The sequence below is a fragment of the Mustela nivalis genome (genome assembly GCF_964662115.1).
Source record: "Mustela nivalis genome assembly, chromosome: 3".
In the NCBI taxonomy this organism is placed as follows: Eukaryota; Metazoa; Chordata; class Mammalia; order Carnivora; family Mustelidae; genus Mustela; species Mustela nivalis.
In genome coordinates, this window is record NC_139022.1 from 86848793 (window position 1) to 86866509 (window position 17717).

General features: G+C 42.9%; 1 protein-coding gene across 13 annotated transcripts in view; it reads right to left on the reverse strand.

The window, feature by feature from the left end:
• MAST4 (microtubule associated serine/threonine kinase family member 4) overlaps positions 1–17717 on the reverse strand; it is a 548711-nt gene that overhangs the window by 190148 nt on the left and 340846 nt on the right. Inside the window, exon 2 of one of the 13 annotated variants that reach the window (XM_082723018.1) lies at positions 16820–16900. The exons of the other annotated variants lie outside the window; for them this stretch is intronic. Coding sequence (XP_082579144.1) covers positions 16820–16900 — 81 coding nt within the window. The remainder of the gene's footprint in view (positions 1–16819; positions 16901–17717) is intronic. 13 annotated transcript variants of the gene reach the window in all.

Below are 17717 nucleotides of genomic sequence, written 5' to 3' on the forward strand. Positions count from 1 at the left end.
CCCAAGAAAATCTCAAATTCTCTGGTGAATGGTGCAGCCTTCCTCATTACATAGTTTAATGTACTTTAGATCAGTATTAAAACTAGATCTAACTAGACAACGAGGCCTCTGTGGTTGGGCCAGTGAATCATCCGCAGAAGGGCACCACACTCCAGCGCTGGTCGCAGGCTCCCTTAAACAAACTGCAGATAGGCACTTTAATGAGAGAGAAAATAGAAGCAAACGTAACTAGTCAAATCAGATCCTACAGGAGGGAAAGCACGTTAACTGATGGGCTGATATGTGCCGCCAAAATATCAGCTAGGGGGGAACAAAAGCCTGTCAAAGCAAGACGCTGGAATGAAGCCAAGACAGCCCAGGGTTTGGGCTTCAGCTGCAATGCAACATTCTCAAGAGGAACATGAGTTTTGTTTCCAATGTCAGCTCTCTAAGTGATTTTTTATTGATGTCATATTTTTAGGACTTGCTAGTTCTCCCTGACAACCAACAGGAGATTCCAATAAACTGTCATGATGACTTCAGATATACATGCTGAGATAAATAAGAAATTTTCTGTCATTCTTAAACACTCTTTTGTGACATAACTTCCCTACCTATCTATGCAGGTTAACAGTGTCCAGACACATTCCTATCCCTCAACTACATCTCTGAGTGACCCTCCAAGTAAGAAAATTCACCAAACCTTTACTAAGATCAAATTCAGCCTCGTTAAGTAAAGATACATGGAGAGGTTCAAGGTGAACACGAACATGGACACACACACAGACAGACAGACAGATGCAACAGTTCAAAATGGGACAAGGCCAGAGATGGTAAAGGAAAAAGAACATTCCACCTGTTTCAGGCTGCAAAGCCCCAGGGCTTTTCTCTACCAAGAGAAAGGGGGTCCTGACCTTACTGCTTTCTCATTGGTGAGACTCTAGACAAGTAACTTAATCTCTGTAAATTCTCATTTTCTCATTTATACCATGGGAGTAACACCACCGAGTAACTCTACCTATCCTACCTATTCCCACCAAGTGGAGGCCTCAAATCATTTGGGGCTGCCTGAAACCGGGATAAAGGTCAAATAAACAAACAGGAAAAATGACCTTCTTGGGTTTTTATGAGGAAACAATTAGCATGTGTATGTGAGAAGTGCCCCTGAACTGGATGGCACTTCACAATTACTGAGCCGAACTGAGCTTGGCAGAGACGCCGAGTATTTAATCTTCCTCCAGAAGCAATACCACTGCACAGCCCTCAGAATCAAAGTGGGTCAGAGAGTCTCTTGTAAAAATGAAATCCCAAAATTAAATGGCGCAAAATAAGCTTGGCCCTAGCCTTCCTTATCCCTCAACACCCAAATCAGTTTATCAATTTATAGTACTGGGTGATAGAATGCGTGCTCTCGAGGTACAACAAACTAGAATGGCTTTATTTTTTTTTTAAATATCTAAAGCTTCTGGACAATTTCTGTCAAAATAAATTCAATGCAACTAGCCAGTAGAGGGACACAGTTTCCAGTGGCAAGTTGATGGCACAGGTGCTGCCCACAGAAAGTACTGCTGATTGACTGTAGTTTCTAGTCACTAAGCCTCTCACAGAGCCTCAAAATCCTTCCCTGCATGGAGGTCGGAGTCCGTCTTACAGAAGAGTAGTCAGAATGAAGCGTCTCTCGCTAGCCATCCCTAGAGCACAGAAATGAGCAGCTGACTTATCGTCAAATGTTTTCCAAAGTGGAAATTTCTACTTTGAGCCGATAATTTCCAATGAATAAAAAAGCATTGAGATTAAATTCATTCATGAGATCAATATATTCAGCCATTCGAGGTAACATTTTCCAAGCATTTCATGCTAGGAGGCTTAAAAATAGGCAAAGCTATTCAAAGTCACACGCTGTACTATATTATGAGGTACACGGAAAAGGCAGCCATTTGTAAAAATTCTGCCTTTCAGGTTTTTATGGCCAAATGATCCCTCCCACAGTCCACTGCATGGAGTTTGGGGATCTGAGTCCAGTGCTATTTTTTCTTTAGGATAATTCTGTTCTTTCTTGAGAAAAAAAAAAACCAAAAAACAAAAAACAATGGGCTGCAGTTCATCTCCACAAGTAAAACAAAGACCTTGGTTACAGTTAGAATTCCTCAGGCTCCTTACCAGCATCAAAAGCAGGAGGAGCTCTTCTGCCCAGTTTCTGGGGCATTTCTAAGAGAGCAAGAGGCTATATGCCCAAACTGGAACTACAAATGATTCCAGTAACTTCAAATCTCCAAATGCAGGCTTAGTCCACAGTTAACTGGACTGAAGATACCTCAGTTCTAAGTTGCCACTCAACGTGCCTTCCCAGGGTTAATTACTGTTCCCTGAACTGGGAACTATTCACTGTTTTTTGCCCCAAGTGTAGACCCAAACCACAGGAACAATGAGCGCGGTGCATTCTGCACGGCATCTGCCTCGCCACCTGCAGTTGGAAAGCATTCTTGGTGTCTGATGATACCACCCACACCTTCACCCACATCATGCAAGAAGTCCTGGCAACGCTTCCCAGCTCTGGGATCCATCTCCAGCAGCAAGCTTGATGTTTCCACTTGGCTGTTTCAGTATCATATTCAGACATCACATTATAAACATGGCTAAAATGAAATTACTCTCTTGAAAATGGATTTTTCTTCTAACTTCCCTTTTTCTGAGACAACACAATTCCTCTGATCTATATGACGCTTCCATCCTTCCACAAGGCCTACCGACTCATCTTTCCTAACACCTTCTGCCTTCTTCCTTCCCCTTTTCAAGGCTGTCCTTCTGGTCTACTCTGTGTTTTCCCTTTCCCGCACTGTGCTTCATCTACCCTATTCATGCCACGGGCAGAAATCTCACCAAACTACCAAGTTCATCAGACTAATATTTTGGTTAAAAACCTCAGACACATCTCACACTTAAAAAAATAAAATGCAAGGTTTGTAAGCTGGCATGTGAGACAGTCCACAGTTGGCTCCCCAGCTCTCCTTCCTAGGAAATCCCTTCTATGCGAAGTCTAGTCTTACTCAACCTCTCTGACAAGCTGGTTAATTCCTCACCCTTGACCATGTGTGTCTCCACCATTCCTTCCATTCCTACTTGCATGTTCATCCCTCAAGACCTACCTTCCTCTCCTCTCCCATAGTCCCTCACCAACCTTCATAGTCAGTCTAGTTCACATCCTCCTCCTATAGTCCTAAATCCCCCAGCTGCACCAATTAGGTGGCCTTTGTAACAAAACCTTTTTTTATTTTTTCAGGTATTTTGGTGTTATTGTTACTAAAAACCAAAATAAGCTCCAAAAAAAGCGGAACATCTCTTCTTGACATCTTCTTCCATTTTAGTATAGCAAACATAGGTGGTTCTTTGCCAACTACTGGATATGCTACAACTTATAGTTTTGAGATGATTCCTAAGGACTGATTTTTAAAACACAGAATAAACCAGAGTGGGTACATTTTAGGTTTTCGCCTTTACTGAGTAAACCTTACTCTCATTATTCTAACTCGCCCACTGCCACCCAACTGTGGAAGCTCTTAAGAAATTATCCTTTTTGGAGGGAAGGGGAGAACAGAAGAGTTTATTTTACTTTACTGAAATGATTATTTTTGATTTTAACACTATGCTAAAAGGAACACAATAATTCCAAAGTGTATCTTCACTCATGTTCATTCATAACCAAACTTACAAACTTAAACACAGAATAAAACAGTGCCTCAAAATAAGCAAGCAATATAAAAATTGATGTGTGACTTCATAGCAGCGCTACACAACAGATTCAAACTGGAAAATAAAATCCACCCCAAAGCTCCAAAGAAGTAGAAAATAGAAATGAAAATGCTTTAGGAGACAGGAGAAACAGAGTTCCAAGCGCCAAGTTCAATTCCTCAGTAGTCACTGCCATTGTATCAAAATGCCACTGAAATATACCTAATTAGGCAAACACTGAAAACGCAATAAATTGGATTTTCTCTCAGATTTCTTCAGTGCTATTTTCACAGAAGAATATAGCATCACATGGAATCTTACTTATTCCTGTAGGTCTGGTGATTTATCATCCTTTTCCCGCCTTTGGAAAGACACAAGGCCAGTGTAAGCTCAGAGTATGACCTGATGGGTCAGGAAGGTGAAGAACAGGGACTCTGTTCATGAAGCTGTCATGAGGTGTCGGAGTCCAGACACTGCCGAGAGCCGGAATAAACAAAGCCACGCATAGAGGCACATTTCCCCCCGCAAATGCCTACAGCTCTTGCTGTGATCAATAAATTAGACAATTTTAAATGTTCTGGAATCTGCAGTCACTCTCTGCTTTCTGTCTTTTCTCTTTCAAGAGATATGTTCAATCCAGGGATCATGTGGGTGATCTACAAGTCATAAAGATGAAGCTGTCCATCTCAGATCCCTGAGGCTAACCCCACGTATCATCCAATGCCACATAGTGCTGCAGCCTGTTCAAACTCTCAGGCTGCTGGTCTCTGTGCTGTTTACAAAATTTAGCTCCTTTTATACCTTCCATCATGGATATAAGGATACAGATGCAAAGGAGCGGAGGAAGGTGGTCAGTGGCCATTGAAAGAATCAAACGAATGTTCAGAATCAAACGAATGTTCAGTTATCCATACTGTGCTTCACACTGAGCGAACCACGAAGCCCATATGAACCAGATAATGCTGTAAGTTCTACAGAGTTGGTAGGTACAGACAGGATAAACCAAAGCCCATTATAATCACCGCATAAAAGACACCCAGATCTATGTCGTGGGGATGCTAACTGTTGAGATCCTCCTGTAAGATGCCACAGGTTCCAGGGATTCTCTTCCACAACCTGGATCCTGGGTGAGCCTACAGAGTGCCCTGTATTGAATACAACACTGTGTTCTCCTAATTGAGGAGGGAGCAGCACGGGAGCACACTGCCCTATTATTGCTATCACACGTCGGTCAAGCTGTTTCCTTGTCTGAATCCCACTGACTTTCATCTCCCCCAGCACCACATCTGGCTCTCAGAAGCAAAATGACTGAAAGCATCAGGGGACATGAATCCTCCTCATTGGGGTAAATTCGGGGGAGTAGCAGTACAGGTGATGATACCTAGAGTGTATGCCTGTGGCTGGAGATTTTTAATAGCTCCTAAGGGAGAAAGAGTGAACCCCAGCAGGTGTCTTCCAGGAGGGGGTAAGGGCCCCAGAGGACTGGAACTGTACTTCATTACATGGTTTTCCTTGCAGCCTCCCAGAGTCTAACACAGACCCCACTGCCTCCTGGCCTACCAGCCCCTGGAAACCACAGAGACCACGGCTCCATGCGATGGGGCTAACAGTCAATTAGAGAGGGAGGGATTCTCACTGCCATGCAAACACAGACACATAGACACACACGGCTCCAGGGCATCCAAAATCTGGAAGCCACTTAAAGCAGCTACTTCAAGAGGAAAGGAGTTCCCTGGACTGTGGGAAATGAGCTAGTCTCTTCCTGGGAGGATGCCTTTGGGGTCCCGCCTCTCATAGGTCTGTCTCTTATGAACACTTATGAGCAGTGTGCACTGTTCACCACACTCACTAGCCCTCGTTTCATGGAGGAGGAGAATACCTGGGTCAAAACAGCGCTGAGCTAGGAATCAGCAAAGCGGATTCACATGGCGTGACTCCCTTAGTCCTTGGGCTACTTCTTCACCAAAACCGAGGTCACAGTCCTCACCACACAGCTCTGAGAGGGTCATTCGAGAGTCACGACTGAAGTAAAAGAATGTACAGTTTAACATTTTATTTTGTTCCTGTGGCTGATATAAAGAATGAACACAAAGTCTGTGGTTTAAAGCAACGAAAATGTCTTCTCTCACAGTTGTAGAGGCCAGAAGTCTGAAGTCAGTACCACTAGACCCAAGTCAACCTATCAGCAGGCTCTGCTCCTTCCAGAGGCACTGGGGGGAAATCTGTTCTTTGCCTCTTCCAGCTTCTCCATGTAGCACATCCCTCTGCCTCACTCTTACAAGGATTCTTGTGATTGGATTTAGGACCCACAGGGATAATCCAGCATAATCTCTTCATCTCAAAATCCTTAAATTAATCACATCTGCAAAGACCTTTTTTCCATTAAGATAACATTGACAGGTTTCAGGGATTAGGTTCTGATCTCTTCGGGGCCACCATTCAGCCCACTACACCCACCAATTACACTGAGTGTTCATGTACAACGCCTGTCCCACATTCTTTTCTTGTTCCTTATCATCTCAGCTAGAACAGAAATTCGTCAAGGATAAGACGTCTCCTACTCTGTAAGTCCCAAGAAGGCTTTTAACGTATTATGTACAGAATGAATGGCTATTTGTTCATTTAGAAAATAAAACCTCTGTTCTACTTAATTTTCCGTTCCCAACACGAGTATGCTGGTAAAAATTCTAACATAATGTCAAGTGCTTCATCTGTTATTTCTTAAATAGCCAGCCCGTCTGCTCCGAGTAGCTGGAGAAGAGAGAATCGCCGAGTACCTGGCTAGAACGTCATCCATGCTGTACTGTTCGTGAAAGTTTCAAATATCGCCAGAATCCAAAGACAGGAGGACCGCTAGGTGTGAAAACTGCGACGAAATCCAGACAAATGAGTGAGGAAATCCCGCAGCTCGATTCATCTCAGTGTCAAGAACAGAAAAGCAGCAGGTAATCTGGAAGAGCTTGAAGGAGGCTCAAGATGGGGGTAAACTCACTCGGGTTTTCAACAGCTATTTGCTGGGGATGTTTTAGGTTTCAGACACTAGGGACCCGGTGGTGAACGGGTTAGATGAACAGCAAATAAATGTTACCGATTGAATGCGGATACACACCACGATGCAGGAAACATAATGAAGCAGAAAAGGGAGATGGTGGGGCTGGGGGAGGGGAGGCCCTCTGTGGCAGGGAGGTTTAGTTCAGATATTTATGTGAAGGAGCGATGAGGTGACTGGTGATCAGGATCCACTACTTTTCCTGCGCAGCTAGACCTTGTTGTGTTGAAAAATGAAGAAATGCTAGAAAACAAACACAAACGAACGAAACCCCTAAGACGGTCATGTCAAAATGACCCAGTAGTCAGCCTGAAAGAATTTCCACTGATGAATTCTGAGACAACCTGACCAGCAAAAAGGGCAATGATGGCCCTGGGTCATTACACACCAAATATGTATTTGTTTTCTGTTTTATGCCTTAAAAAATACATGACTCCATAGTAATACTCCCAACAGTGGGAGGAGAAGGAGGAGAAAAGTTCTTCTTTAACTGAAAAACACCAACTAATAACAAAAAAACTGTCATTTTACAAATGGCAAGATATTAACTGACTCAAGGTCACCAATAAATGCAAAATCCATTGGGTGAAAGCTTGAGAAGGAGACAATTATTCATGCGGACTCTTAATGTCACTCCAGAGATTACTTAATAAAGCAAAAAACATGGTACCACAAGGGAAAAATCTGGCAGACGTGGGATTCTGGGCTTCCAAATGCGATGTTTTTGGGAAGACAACATCGTCTGTTCCTGCCAAATATGTTTAACCTGAATCTAGTGTAGAGGAAACCACCAGATAAAGTGAAATTGTGGGACAGTCAACACAGCATTTACTATAGGCTTGAAAAATGTCAACATTATGAAGAGAACACCTCCCACCCCTACTCCCAATCCCCCAGCCATTCTAAACAGGTAAAGCTGTTATAATTTAAAGGAGACCAAAGGGATATGGCAACTAAATGGAATATATAATCTTTACTAGGATCCTGGATTTAAAAATACAACAAAAAGAACTTTTTAGGGACAACTAGAGAAGTGTGGTATGGGCTGCCTACCAGATAACACTGTAATCATGCTCAAGTTGATAGTATAATAATGACAGGATGATACTATGCCTATGAAGAAGAATGTACTTGTTCTTCAGAGATAAATGTTGAAGGATTTAAGGGCATAGTGAATGTCTGCGAAATACTCTCAGATGGTTCAGCAAAAGAAAAAAAAAATCTACCTATGGACTAAGAGGGAAGGAGGCAGAATGATACAGCAAAGGTGGCAAGTGTGAATTGGTGAGTCAAGAGGAGTAAGGGCATTCACAGTACTATCTTTCCAACTTGTTTTTGTAGGTCTGCATTTGTAAAAATGTTTAAAGGTGAAAGGACAGGGTGGAGTATTTCAGGACCAGGGGGGCAATGTGTGCCGATACAAACACAGTTGGGACGGCCCAGAAAAAGCAGAGCTCAATGTGGCCAGAAGGAAATGAGTGAGAGGCAGCAGGAAGGCAGCTCATGGAAGACGGGAAGGTGGCCACTGGAAGGCTCTGAGCAGAGGAGTGACTTACCCTATAGAGATCCCTCAGAGAGCTGACTGGAGCACAGACCTTAGCAAGGCAGAGGCTGAACTGAAGCATTAAGTTAGGAAGCTACTACAAACATCCAGGGAGAAGTGACAGTGGCTCAGACTAAGGGGGTATTAAAGAAGGAGTAAGCAGAGCAGACTGCAAAGAATCAACAGGACTTCCTGATGGAGGATATGTTCACATGCTGCCATATACACACACTAGGAAAAGGTGGGGGGTGGCAGGACAATTAAAGATAATTTTAACTCTGAACTTGGTTAAGATGGAGCCAAATACATATTTTATTTAAAGAGAAAAGAAAAAAAAATTCTGACACCACTCCTGGAAAGACAATGTTAGGTCACTTTGGTGTAACACCATCAAAGTTTTTTTTTTTAAAGATTTTATTTATTTATTTCACACAGAGAGATCACAAGTAGGCAGAGAGGCAGGCAGAGAGAGGGGGGGGAGGCAGGCTCCCTGCCAAGCAGAGAGCCCAAGGGGGCTCGATCCCACGACCCTGAGATCATGAACTGAGGCAAAGGCAGAGGCTTAACCCACTGAGCCACCCAGGTGCCCCTTCACCAAAGTTTTTATTAACTGGATCAGGTAATGACTCAACAGAGCATATTGTCATGGGAATAGCCATAAAAAGCCTAAGAAGCCATGAAATTTAGCTCATCTCCTATTCACTTGCGATCATTAGTACAGTTATCCCAGTTTCATAGTATCTCATCACTCACTGTCATGTTGGAATATGCAATATTTTTCATACAAGAGTTGGGTTCTGTAGCTCAGTTTCAATACTGTGTTTCCAAGAACAATATGAAGCTAATAATAATAAAATAGAACACTCATCTTGGAACTTTTCACAAATGCTGCCTAATTAATTCTCAAAACACCTCCAAGAAGTATTATTATCCTCATGTTACTGCCGGAGAAACTTGAGAATGTTTTAATTCCGCATTTGTATTCACTTACTGAGACACCTTTGTATTATCATCACCATCTTCTGCTTTCAAGGAATATCACAACTTCATTCTCTGATCAATAGGGTGGGTGTTAATGGCTGCAGCAACATTTTAAGTACAGGAAATAGGTTTTAAAAAACGATGTGAAATCTCTTTTTTCTAGTCTAAAAGCAATACAGAAACTAAAGAAAATATAGAGCCGAACTGCCACTCCCTCAGCCACACACACACACACATACACACACAGCAAAGTAATTTCTTCATCTGCCCCAAGATGACTATGTAAATAAGAGCCGCTAAAACTCCCCAAGAGTATCTTCTAAATAAAATTTATCTTCTAAATATATTCTAAAGCCAAAATTAAAAAAGTTGTTCCCACCCAGTATTTGGTCTAGAAAGACCATAATAATGACTGCTCCTGAATGGTAGGGTCACACAAACATTTAATGGGGAATGCCACAGAGCAAGTCGTGGCTCCCTGCACGTTGCTGGGGGCGGCAGGGGCGGGGGTTCCTTCTTCAAGCCTGAGGACGTGTGGCTTCTAGCAGAGCTCCAAGGGCCTAGGACCCTCAGAGCAATGGGGAGAGGCTGTCAGCCCCCAGGCAAAGCAAGCCAGTTTGGCTGAGGGAACCCGGCACAGACTGCTCAGGTTAGCGCAGCAGAAGGTAACAGAGCTGCTGGGGTGCACAGCCTGACTATCAAGTGAAACCAATTTAACCCTCATTGCACGATCTAGGCTCTGTCTGAAATCAATTTTTTATACAGAGGGAAAAAAAGGGCACCCCAACTCAAAACATACTCCCTAGTTCCATGACCACACTCTCAACAGAGGACTGAAAAATGTACTTATGTAGTGACCCAAGCAGAAAAAACTCCAAATGGAGTGATGAAATCAACTCTCCTGTGAATAGAATATTCTAATCAGAAGGCAAACTTCACATGACTGCTGACTCCAGGGTATTGAAGGAGTTCACCTCCACGCCGCTGAGTGAGAATGCAGGCTCTCTCACCAGATGCTTTAGTTTGAACCCCATCAGGCCGCCTTCTTGACACAGGTAGGTGGGTATAATTTGTTGCCCACACTTGGGAGGGTTTGAAAGTCAGGGAACGCCTTTCAAGAACCACCCTGGGAGAACAGGCATAAATGGAACAGAACTAGGGCAAACCAAGATGTGTGTTGACCGCATGTGACTTTGTTTCTCTGTGCCTCCATTTTCCCGTCTGTAGAATGACAACAGCAGCCTTGCCTCCCAGGCACATTGTGACAACTGCATGAACTCATCTCTGTGAGGGATGAAGAGCAGCCCTGGGTATGCAGCAAGCTCCTGACAAATGAGAACTAAGATAACAGTAAGGCAAGTAGCTAAGTTAGTCATGTTGGCCTCTCAACCAAGTCCTTAAACCGGAGAGCAGAGCACATGAAAACATAAACACTTAACTAAAACCTGAGAATCATCATGACAGAAACAAATGCCCTGGAAGGCCGCCCTGGGGGTGGCACAGGCAGATGCCTGCAAATGCACGAGCACAGGTTAGGAAAGGACGCATGCGTTCCCAGGACGCCAGTGAACTTGAGGGTTCTGCCTGCTGTCTGACCTCACAGGACTTAGTGCCTTAGGCTCAGTAACTTTGTTACAGCTAAGTTTACATATCAGTTTAAAATGAAAGGAAATGAAATGAAATAAAATAAAATAAAGTGTTCTAGAAAAAGAAACTCAAAGGAAAACTCCCAAAGCATCTTTCTGCAGTAAGCTTATTAATTACCCTTCCCTGTTCCCGCACATGAGTCTACTCCCAAGCTATCCCCTCTCGGACTACCTCACACACATCACCTCATTCTTGCCTCTTTGGATTCTTACAAGCAACAGAAGCTTCCAGGAGGTGGCAGAGGCAGAAAGTGGGGTGGGGCCCAGGGAAGTGCCTAACCAGCCAGTCCACATACCCTCTACCCCCCTCTGATGCCAGCCTTCCCCATCTCTACCCAGACCCACACCCACGGGAACAGCAGAGTGTTCATGATCCAGTTCAGCTTTGCTTAGCGGAGCCAGTCCTAGGACTGTGTGCACTAAACAGAGTCAGTTCTACATAGCAATTCTGAAATAAAATTCAAGTATGCATAAGGCGATTCATTAAACCCGTCACATTCACAAAAGCACGGGAACTGGAATTCATACAGGACAAAAAAAATGCCATCTGGTACCAGCTTCTTCCGATTTGCTCAATGTTCTCCATCAAGTTAAAGTGGAGAAACCAAAATTAAAAAGAAATGGTCCTGCTCATACTATCAAGTCAATGAAACAAGAAGGGTTTAGCCGTCATGTGACTTCCTTATGCTTCCAGATTCCCCAGGTAAAGGAGACACAAAATCATAACATACAACCATGTATTGGGTAAATACTTGTTACGTCTCCCCCTCACCATGGCCACAAATGAAGGGCATTCAGGAAGCTGTGAAGCTAGGAACCCTCCCAGCAGCAACAGGACAAATGGACAAGCTCTTAGCAAAATGAGATTAGGTGACACTGGCCCCTGATGCCCTCTTTTATGACAGTATCATCTACCTTCCCTTTGAGTGATATATCCTCTTTGGTGTGGGATCTAACACGACTTCGAGATCGTTTTCTCAGTCCCTCATTAGAGTGAGGTTCGGTCTCTGATATACTCTGGGGTTCACCTCTCTTTGATAATGCCGGTCTACTCTGGCCTTGAATCTTACTTCATTTGTAAATGATACCTGGTCAGTTTTTACATGCTAATGGCTATCATTTAGTATTTATGAAAGAATCAAAATGTACGCCCTACCTCTCCCAAGTGCCAACACCATTCTCAAAGTGCACATACTAGGGACACCTGGGTTGGCTCAGTTAAGACTCTGCCTTCAGCTCAGGCCATGATCTCAGGGTCCTGGGATTGAACACCGCATTGGGCTCTCTGCTCAGCGGGGAGCCTGCTTCTCCTCTCTCTCTGCCTGCCTCTCTGCCTGCTTGTGATCTCTCTCTCTGTCAAATAAATAAATAAAATCTTTTTTTAAAAAGTGCACATATTATAGAAGCATAGGCCATGTTTTGAGGACAGGTTAAAAACATCAGCAGAGCCTTGAGCCCCAAGGATAATGGTCATTTCTCCAGCAGTACATATTTAAGGAGACTCTACGATGTGTGTCAGGCACTATTTTAGACTTTGTGGATACATCTGTGAAGAAAAAGAGACAAAACACATTGTCCTTGTGGGATGTGTAGCACAGCGGCGATATTCTTCTTAGAAACGAGTCCTGAGACCTACCAGCAATGTGGCCTGAGTGACTGTAGTCACAGCTGATGTAGGGCGATGGGGGTTCGGGAGAACCTAAGAAGAAATGGAATATGTGCTTCGTTGCAGACTCTAGTAGAACTGACTGTGTGTCTATGACCTGAGACTCTAGGAAACAAATGGAGAGGTAAACTAAGGATGGAAGAAGTCCAACAGGAGGAGTGTACTAAGTGCCATGGAAGTGCCAAGGGAGGCTGTCCACCAAGAAGCTGGGGCATGAAATGGAGACACAGAAGAACATGCTCGATCACAACAGAAATGCAGCTGCTGAGTAAAGGCAGCCAGCCACCAGCTACTTACTGAGTCCCTACTGAGGGCGAGGCAGGCTAAGTGCCAAGAAAGACATGGAGAATGTAAAACGAGGCAGCTTCCCTTAGAACCTTGCTACATGATCAGAGTCGAGATTAGGAGCAGACACGGGTCATATTCAAATTGCTCATGAGGCACTGACGTCATCATTATATGACCAGACACTCAACTGTCACCAATTTATGAAACACTGAGGATTATGGAAATCCTGAGTCGCTCTGATTGGCTCAGACGGGGAAAAGGGAAGGCATGCAGAAATTCCAATCAAGGTTTTTAAGATGTTCCCGGTCATGTTTGTACTAATAAACTAATATTTGGGCCATATATATATATATGTATATATGTATATATATACATATATATATATATACTCATTGACAAATTGTGTATTTTGGATCTCTCTCCAGCCCTGCTGGAAGACAACAAAGGTGTCAGAATTTCAGGGCAGAAGGGACTTTGGGAATTGTATGGTCCTACTGCTCTGCTGGCTGTAGGAATGACTTCTGCATCCTTCCAGCTAAGTGGGAAGCTGGCTTTTCTGGAAGATGTCCAGCAGCACGAAACTGAAGGTTTAGTGAGGCAGCCCACTGCCCATGAGCCCACAGCCCCTCAAACTACCTTGTGGTCTCCATGCAATGGTGCAAGGTTCTGCTCCCAAGATGGACTAAGCTCAACTTAAACTTCATTTAGCATCAGAGTTGCCCTAGAATCTGCAGATGTCTTGTTTCTGGGCAACCTTCAGGAAGCCTGAGCTGGAACACTAACTCCCGTCTCAGCATAGTCTGCCTCCAGGGCTTTACTATGAAAGGAACAGAATCTTCCATTGCCATATTTAGAAACTGTGTGTCAGCACCTCAAAAGGGCACATACACTGTGAACGCTCCCCACCACCACTCTCCCCCTAGACATGCAAACACTACTCATAAAAAAAGAACAGAGAAGAAACCTGATCCATCACAATCAAGGAAAGAAAAATCCGTGCAGCGTTACAATAAATCCTGTTTGGTGGTAATAGCATGAACGTATTTGGAATCTCTCCATTCATACAAGACTATTATTTGGGGGCACACCATGAATGATGCCCAGTTCCAAGCTGACAACCAGGTATCACAACCTAGAGATATCTCCGGGTGTTCAAGGTCAGACTCAGGGTGACGACTTTCTTCCCTCCCAAACTCTGCTCTCTTGAGGTCTATTCATTTAATGCTAGAAATCTCAGTGCCCATCATTTAGTTGAAATTATTTACTGAAGACCGATCATTGGTGACTTTCTTTCATCAACTTTTCTGACCAAGACTGCTAACTATTGAGCAAACTCATTTTCCCGAATACAAGTAAGCTGTCCTTTGAGCCTTTCCTGTCCATAAGTGTAGTCAGAACGGTAGATCCTGGGCATGCCATATGAATAGAACGGATGTGTGCCATCTTCATGTCTGGCAGTTCACCACCTCCCATGCCCCTTCCCATTTCACCAGCTGGAAGCTGATGCCCAGGGCAAACTTGACGGCATGTGCTAAAGAGCCCTCTGGATCCCTCAATCACCATGTGGAGCAGTGAGTCTCTCGTGCTCTTGGTCTGGGAGTGAGAATGTGAGTCATTCTCTATTTGGTGGTTCATGTGTGAGCTGTGATTTAACTAATACATCTTTTCCTTCCAATCTGCTCATTTATTCATTCTTTGATAAACACTTCTGAAACACTTAATACATTCCAGGCATTAAGAGAAGCACCAGGGAAATAAAAATGACAAAGAGAGGTCACAGGTCTACCTAAACCAGATAATTAAAATTCAATATAAATGATCTCAGAGCACTATGTATCTTAAGTTAGTCACAGTGGAAAAATACGAGACTTCATTCTGAATCCTTGGCTAGCAAAGCAGGTTTATCTCTATGTGTATTAGCATCCTCACCTGTAAACAGAAGCATTATCCCTTTCCGTCTTACAATGGTGGATTACATTGAATGAGATCAAGTATATGAAAGCATTTAGTCGACTATAAAGTACTTTGCACATGTGAATTAAATTCATGGCACTGGTCCTAATCCAGGACTTGGTACTCATGAAGTGTTGTACCAGCATCCTCATTGGAGTTTCCACCTGAAATCCCATCTGTTCTTAATACCCACTAAGGGTATTAAGGGTAAAGGTTCACTTTTCTTAGTCTGAGCTCACCTTGGTCCTTTCCTGATTCAGAACTCTGGAATGCTTACAAAATGGAAGTCAAACTTTTTAGCTCAGTTTTCATGCTCCCAAATTAATTTCTAAGTCCACATCAAGCTCTTTACAACTCCTGGCTCTCTTCTCTTTTATCCGTCTTAAGTTCCAGCTACACACGGCTTGTCTACAGAGTACCACACTTGCATACCTCCTTCACTGTTTTATGTTCGGTCTGCTTTTGTCCTTTACCACCATCTCTCCCGCCACGGAAACACCAAGATTTTTCAAGGTCCAGTTCAATTATCACCAGGTCCAATACATCTTTCTCTAAAAGCACTCTTTCAACCCCCTCCTCTTCCATACTGCCAACAGCGTTCGTCTCAGACTCTTTTCTCCCCTACTACGGATAGCACCTGCATTTTGAATAGCTTATTGTCTTGAGAAAGGGAAAAAGAAAAGGGAATGTGAGCATTTAATGAAGACATGTTACGCTGAAGAAAAAATTCAGAAGAGAGTCCAATTACTTTCAGTTGGATTACCAAAAGGAGACAAATTATAAGCTCAGGAAAATTCTCTGGATTGTCAGAAAATGATTCCCATGCTTTAGGATCTATTATATTCAGAGAGCATACATTAGATGCTTTATGAAAGCTATTACATGGAACTTTAATGTTGAAAGTCACTTTTACAATAAATATAATCCTATCAGCAGAAGAGGAGAACCAAAGTTCAAAGTCATTAATTCATTTCCCCAGTCAATTCTTCTTCACAAATTTTTAGTTCAGTCTTATTTTAGAAAATAAGAGAAACAAATAGGTTAAACTGACCCAGTGATAGGCAATGGCCATGATTTTTTTTTTTATTCATTTGAGTATGTGCAGAAAAAGGTATTCAGTAACAAAAAATAATTTCAGTCACTCTTTCCATCAACTGAGAATTTCATTCCACTTTTTCTCTTAGGATTAAAAAAAAAAGGTTGGGGGGTGGTGGCTGGGTACTGCAGAGGATACGTGTATCCTCTAATTAAGTATGGAGAGACCCACTCTAACCAGACACTGAATTCATGAAAATATTAATAGAACATAGGTATTATACATACAATGTGAACAGTACTTTCTACCATGAATTCTTCTAACAAACTGGGCTAAAAACATAAGTAGAGCTCCTGGGAGATCTTTCTTGAAAGAAAAGAGAAGAATAATTTACATCAGCCTGTGAATGAGAAGGCGGAGATGTAGTTGGGAGTTCTAAAAGAGATGAACATTTCTAATCCTTTTAGACAATTTAAACATTTTGTCCTGTAAATAACAGGATGGATATAAACTAATTCCTAGCAACCCACATTACAATACTTTAATTTGAATTGGGAAATGCTTTCTAGAAACTGTAATAAGTTGTACTGTAAGAGACAGGTCAAAATTTGTCCAATTCAGCAGATCGTCTCCTAAGAAAGCGAGAGGAAAAACTACCACACGCACAGGAGTTAAACAACTAATCACCAGGCGTGAAGTGAAATATAGTTAAGATGAGCTAACTGGGAGAAGCTCTGTACATTTTCCAGGGGCTCCCGTAAATCACCAAGCAAACAACTCAGTCAGTCTTCCTTACTCTGTTGCCTTGCTCTAAGAGGACAGTCGGAAAGGACGGTGAATTGTGTATTGCAGAGTCACAGGTGTTCCAATATAGGTTGTGGGGTCTGGTGGGGAGGGGAAGGCAGAGACAAAGCAGCCACAGGCCGGGCCGGCACTGGAGCGCGCTTACCTCCAGAAGTGGAAAGCGAAGAGAGGACTACAGGGGCTGCCTGGGCTGGATGGGGTTGGACTCAGGCTCCTTGGAGTGAGACTGAAAGTTAAAATAGTGTCATTCCGATTGGGGAAATGATGGCAGTAAAAATAGCAATGCTCATGTAAGGGACTGTGCTCCCTTCAGGCCAGAATCCCTGTGGCATGCCTAGCCATACTCCGAGGTGATCAGCTCACCACTTGCCATTTTCCAGCTCTGAACTAGAGAACAAGGGCAGTGCTTCCTTCGGAAAACTGACAGCCTCAAAGCTACCGTGGCCGTTTGCATTTCTGCCTTGTCTTTGTCACAGAGCAACTTAGCAGGTACCTTCTGTGAGGTCTGCAAAGAAAATCTAGTCCTCTTCTACTCAGTATATTCTGATCAACAATCAATGGTAAATCAGTAGAACGAGAGGGAAGTAGTTATCAGACAAAAGAATTCAAGTTAAATACTATAGTTTTTAAAAAGGCAAAGCGGCAAACATTTCCAAATAGGAAGATATGTTTTTAAGTGCTTTGCCGTGAAAAACACCCAACATCATTTTCTGTAATTCTCAAGGGCAAGGGTAAAAACTGTTTCTTACATTTATAATAGGTAATGTGAAAATTTCTTACACATATTACTATAAATTATTTTATTTTCTAGAGAGGTTTTTTTTTTTTTTTAATTTCATCTGTCAAAGGACCATTATAATCCCCACCCCCACCAATCTATCCAAACCATCCTGCCCATTCACCAGCCAGATCTCAAATATTCATCACAGGATGGTGAGCCTACATTGCCTTTATCTTTTTTCCTTTTGGCCTCCTATATTTCCTTTTTTAGGGAAGAGATATAACTTAAATTTGTCAAATATCCCACTCAAAAATGTTGCCAA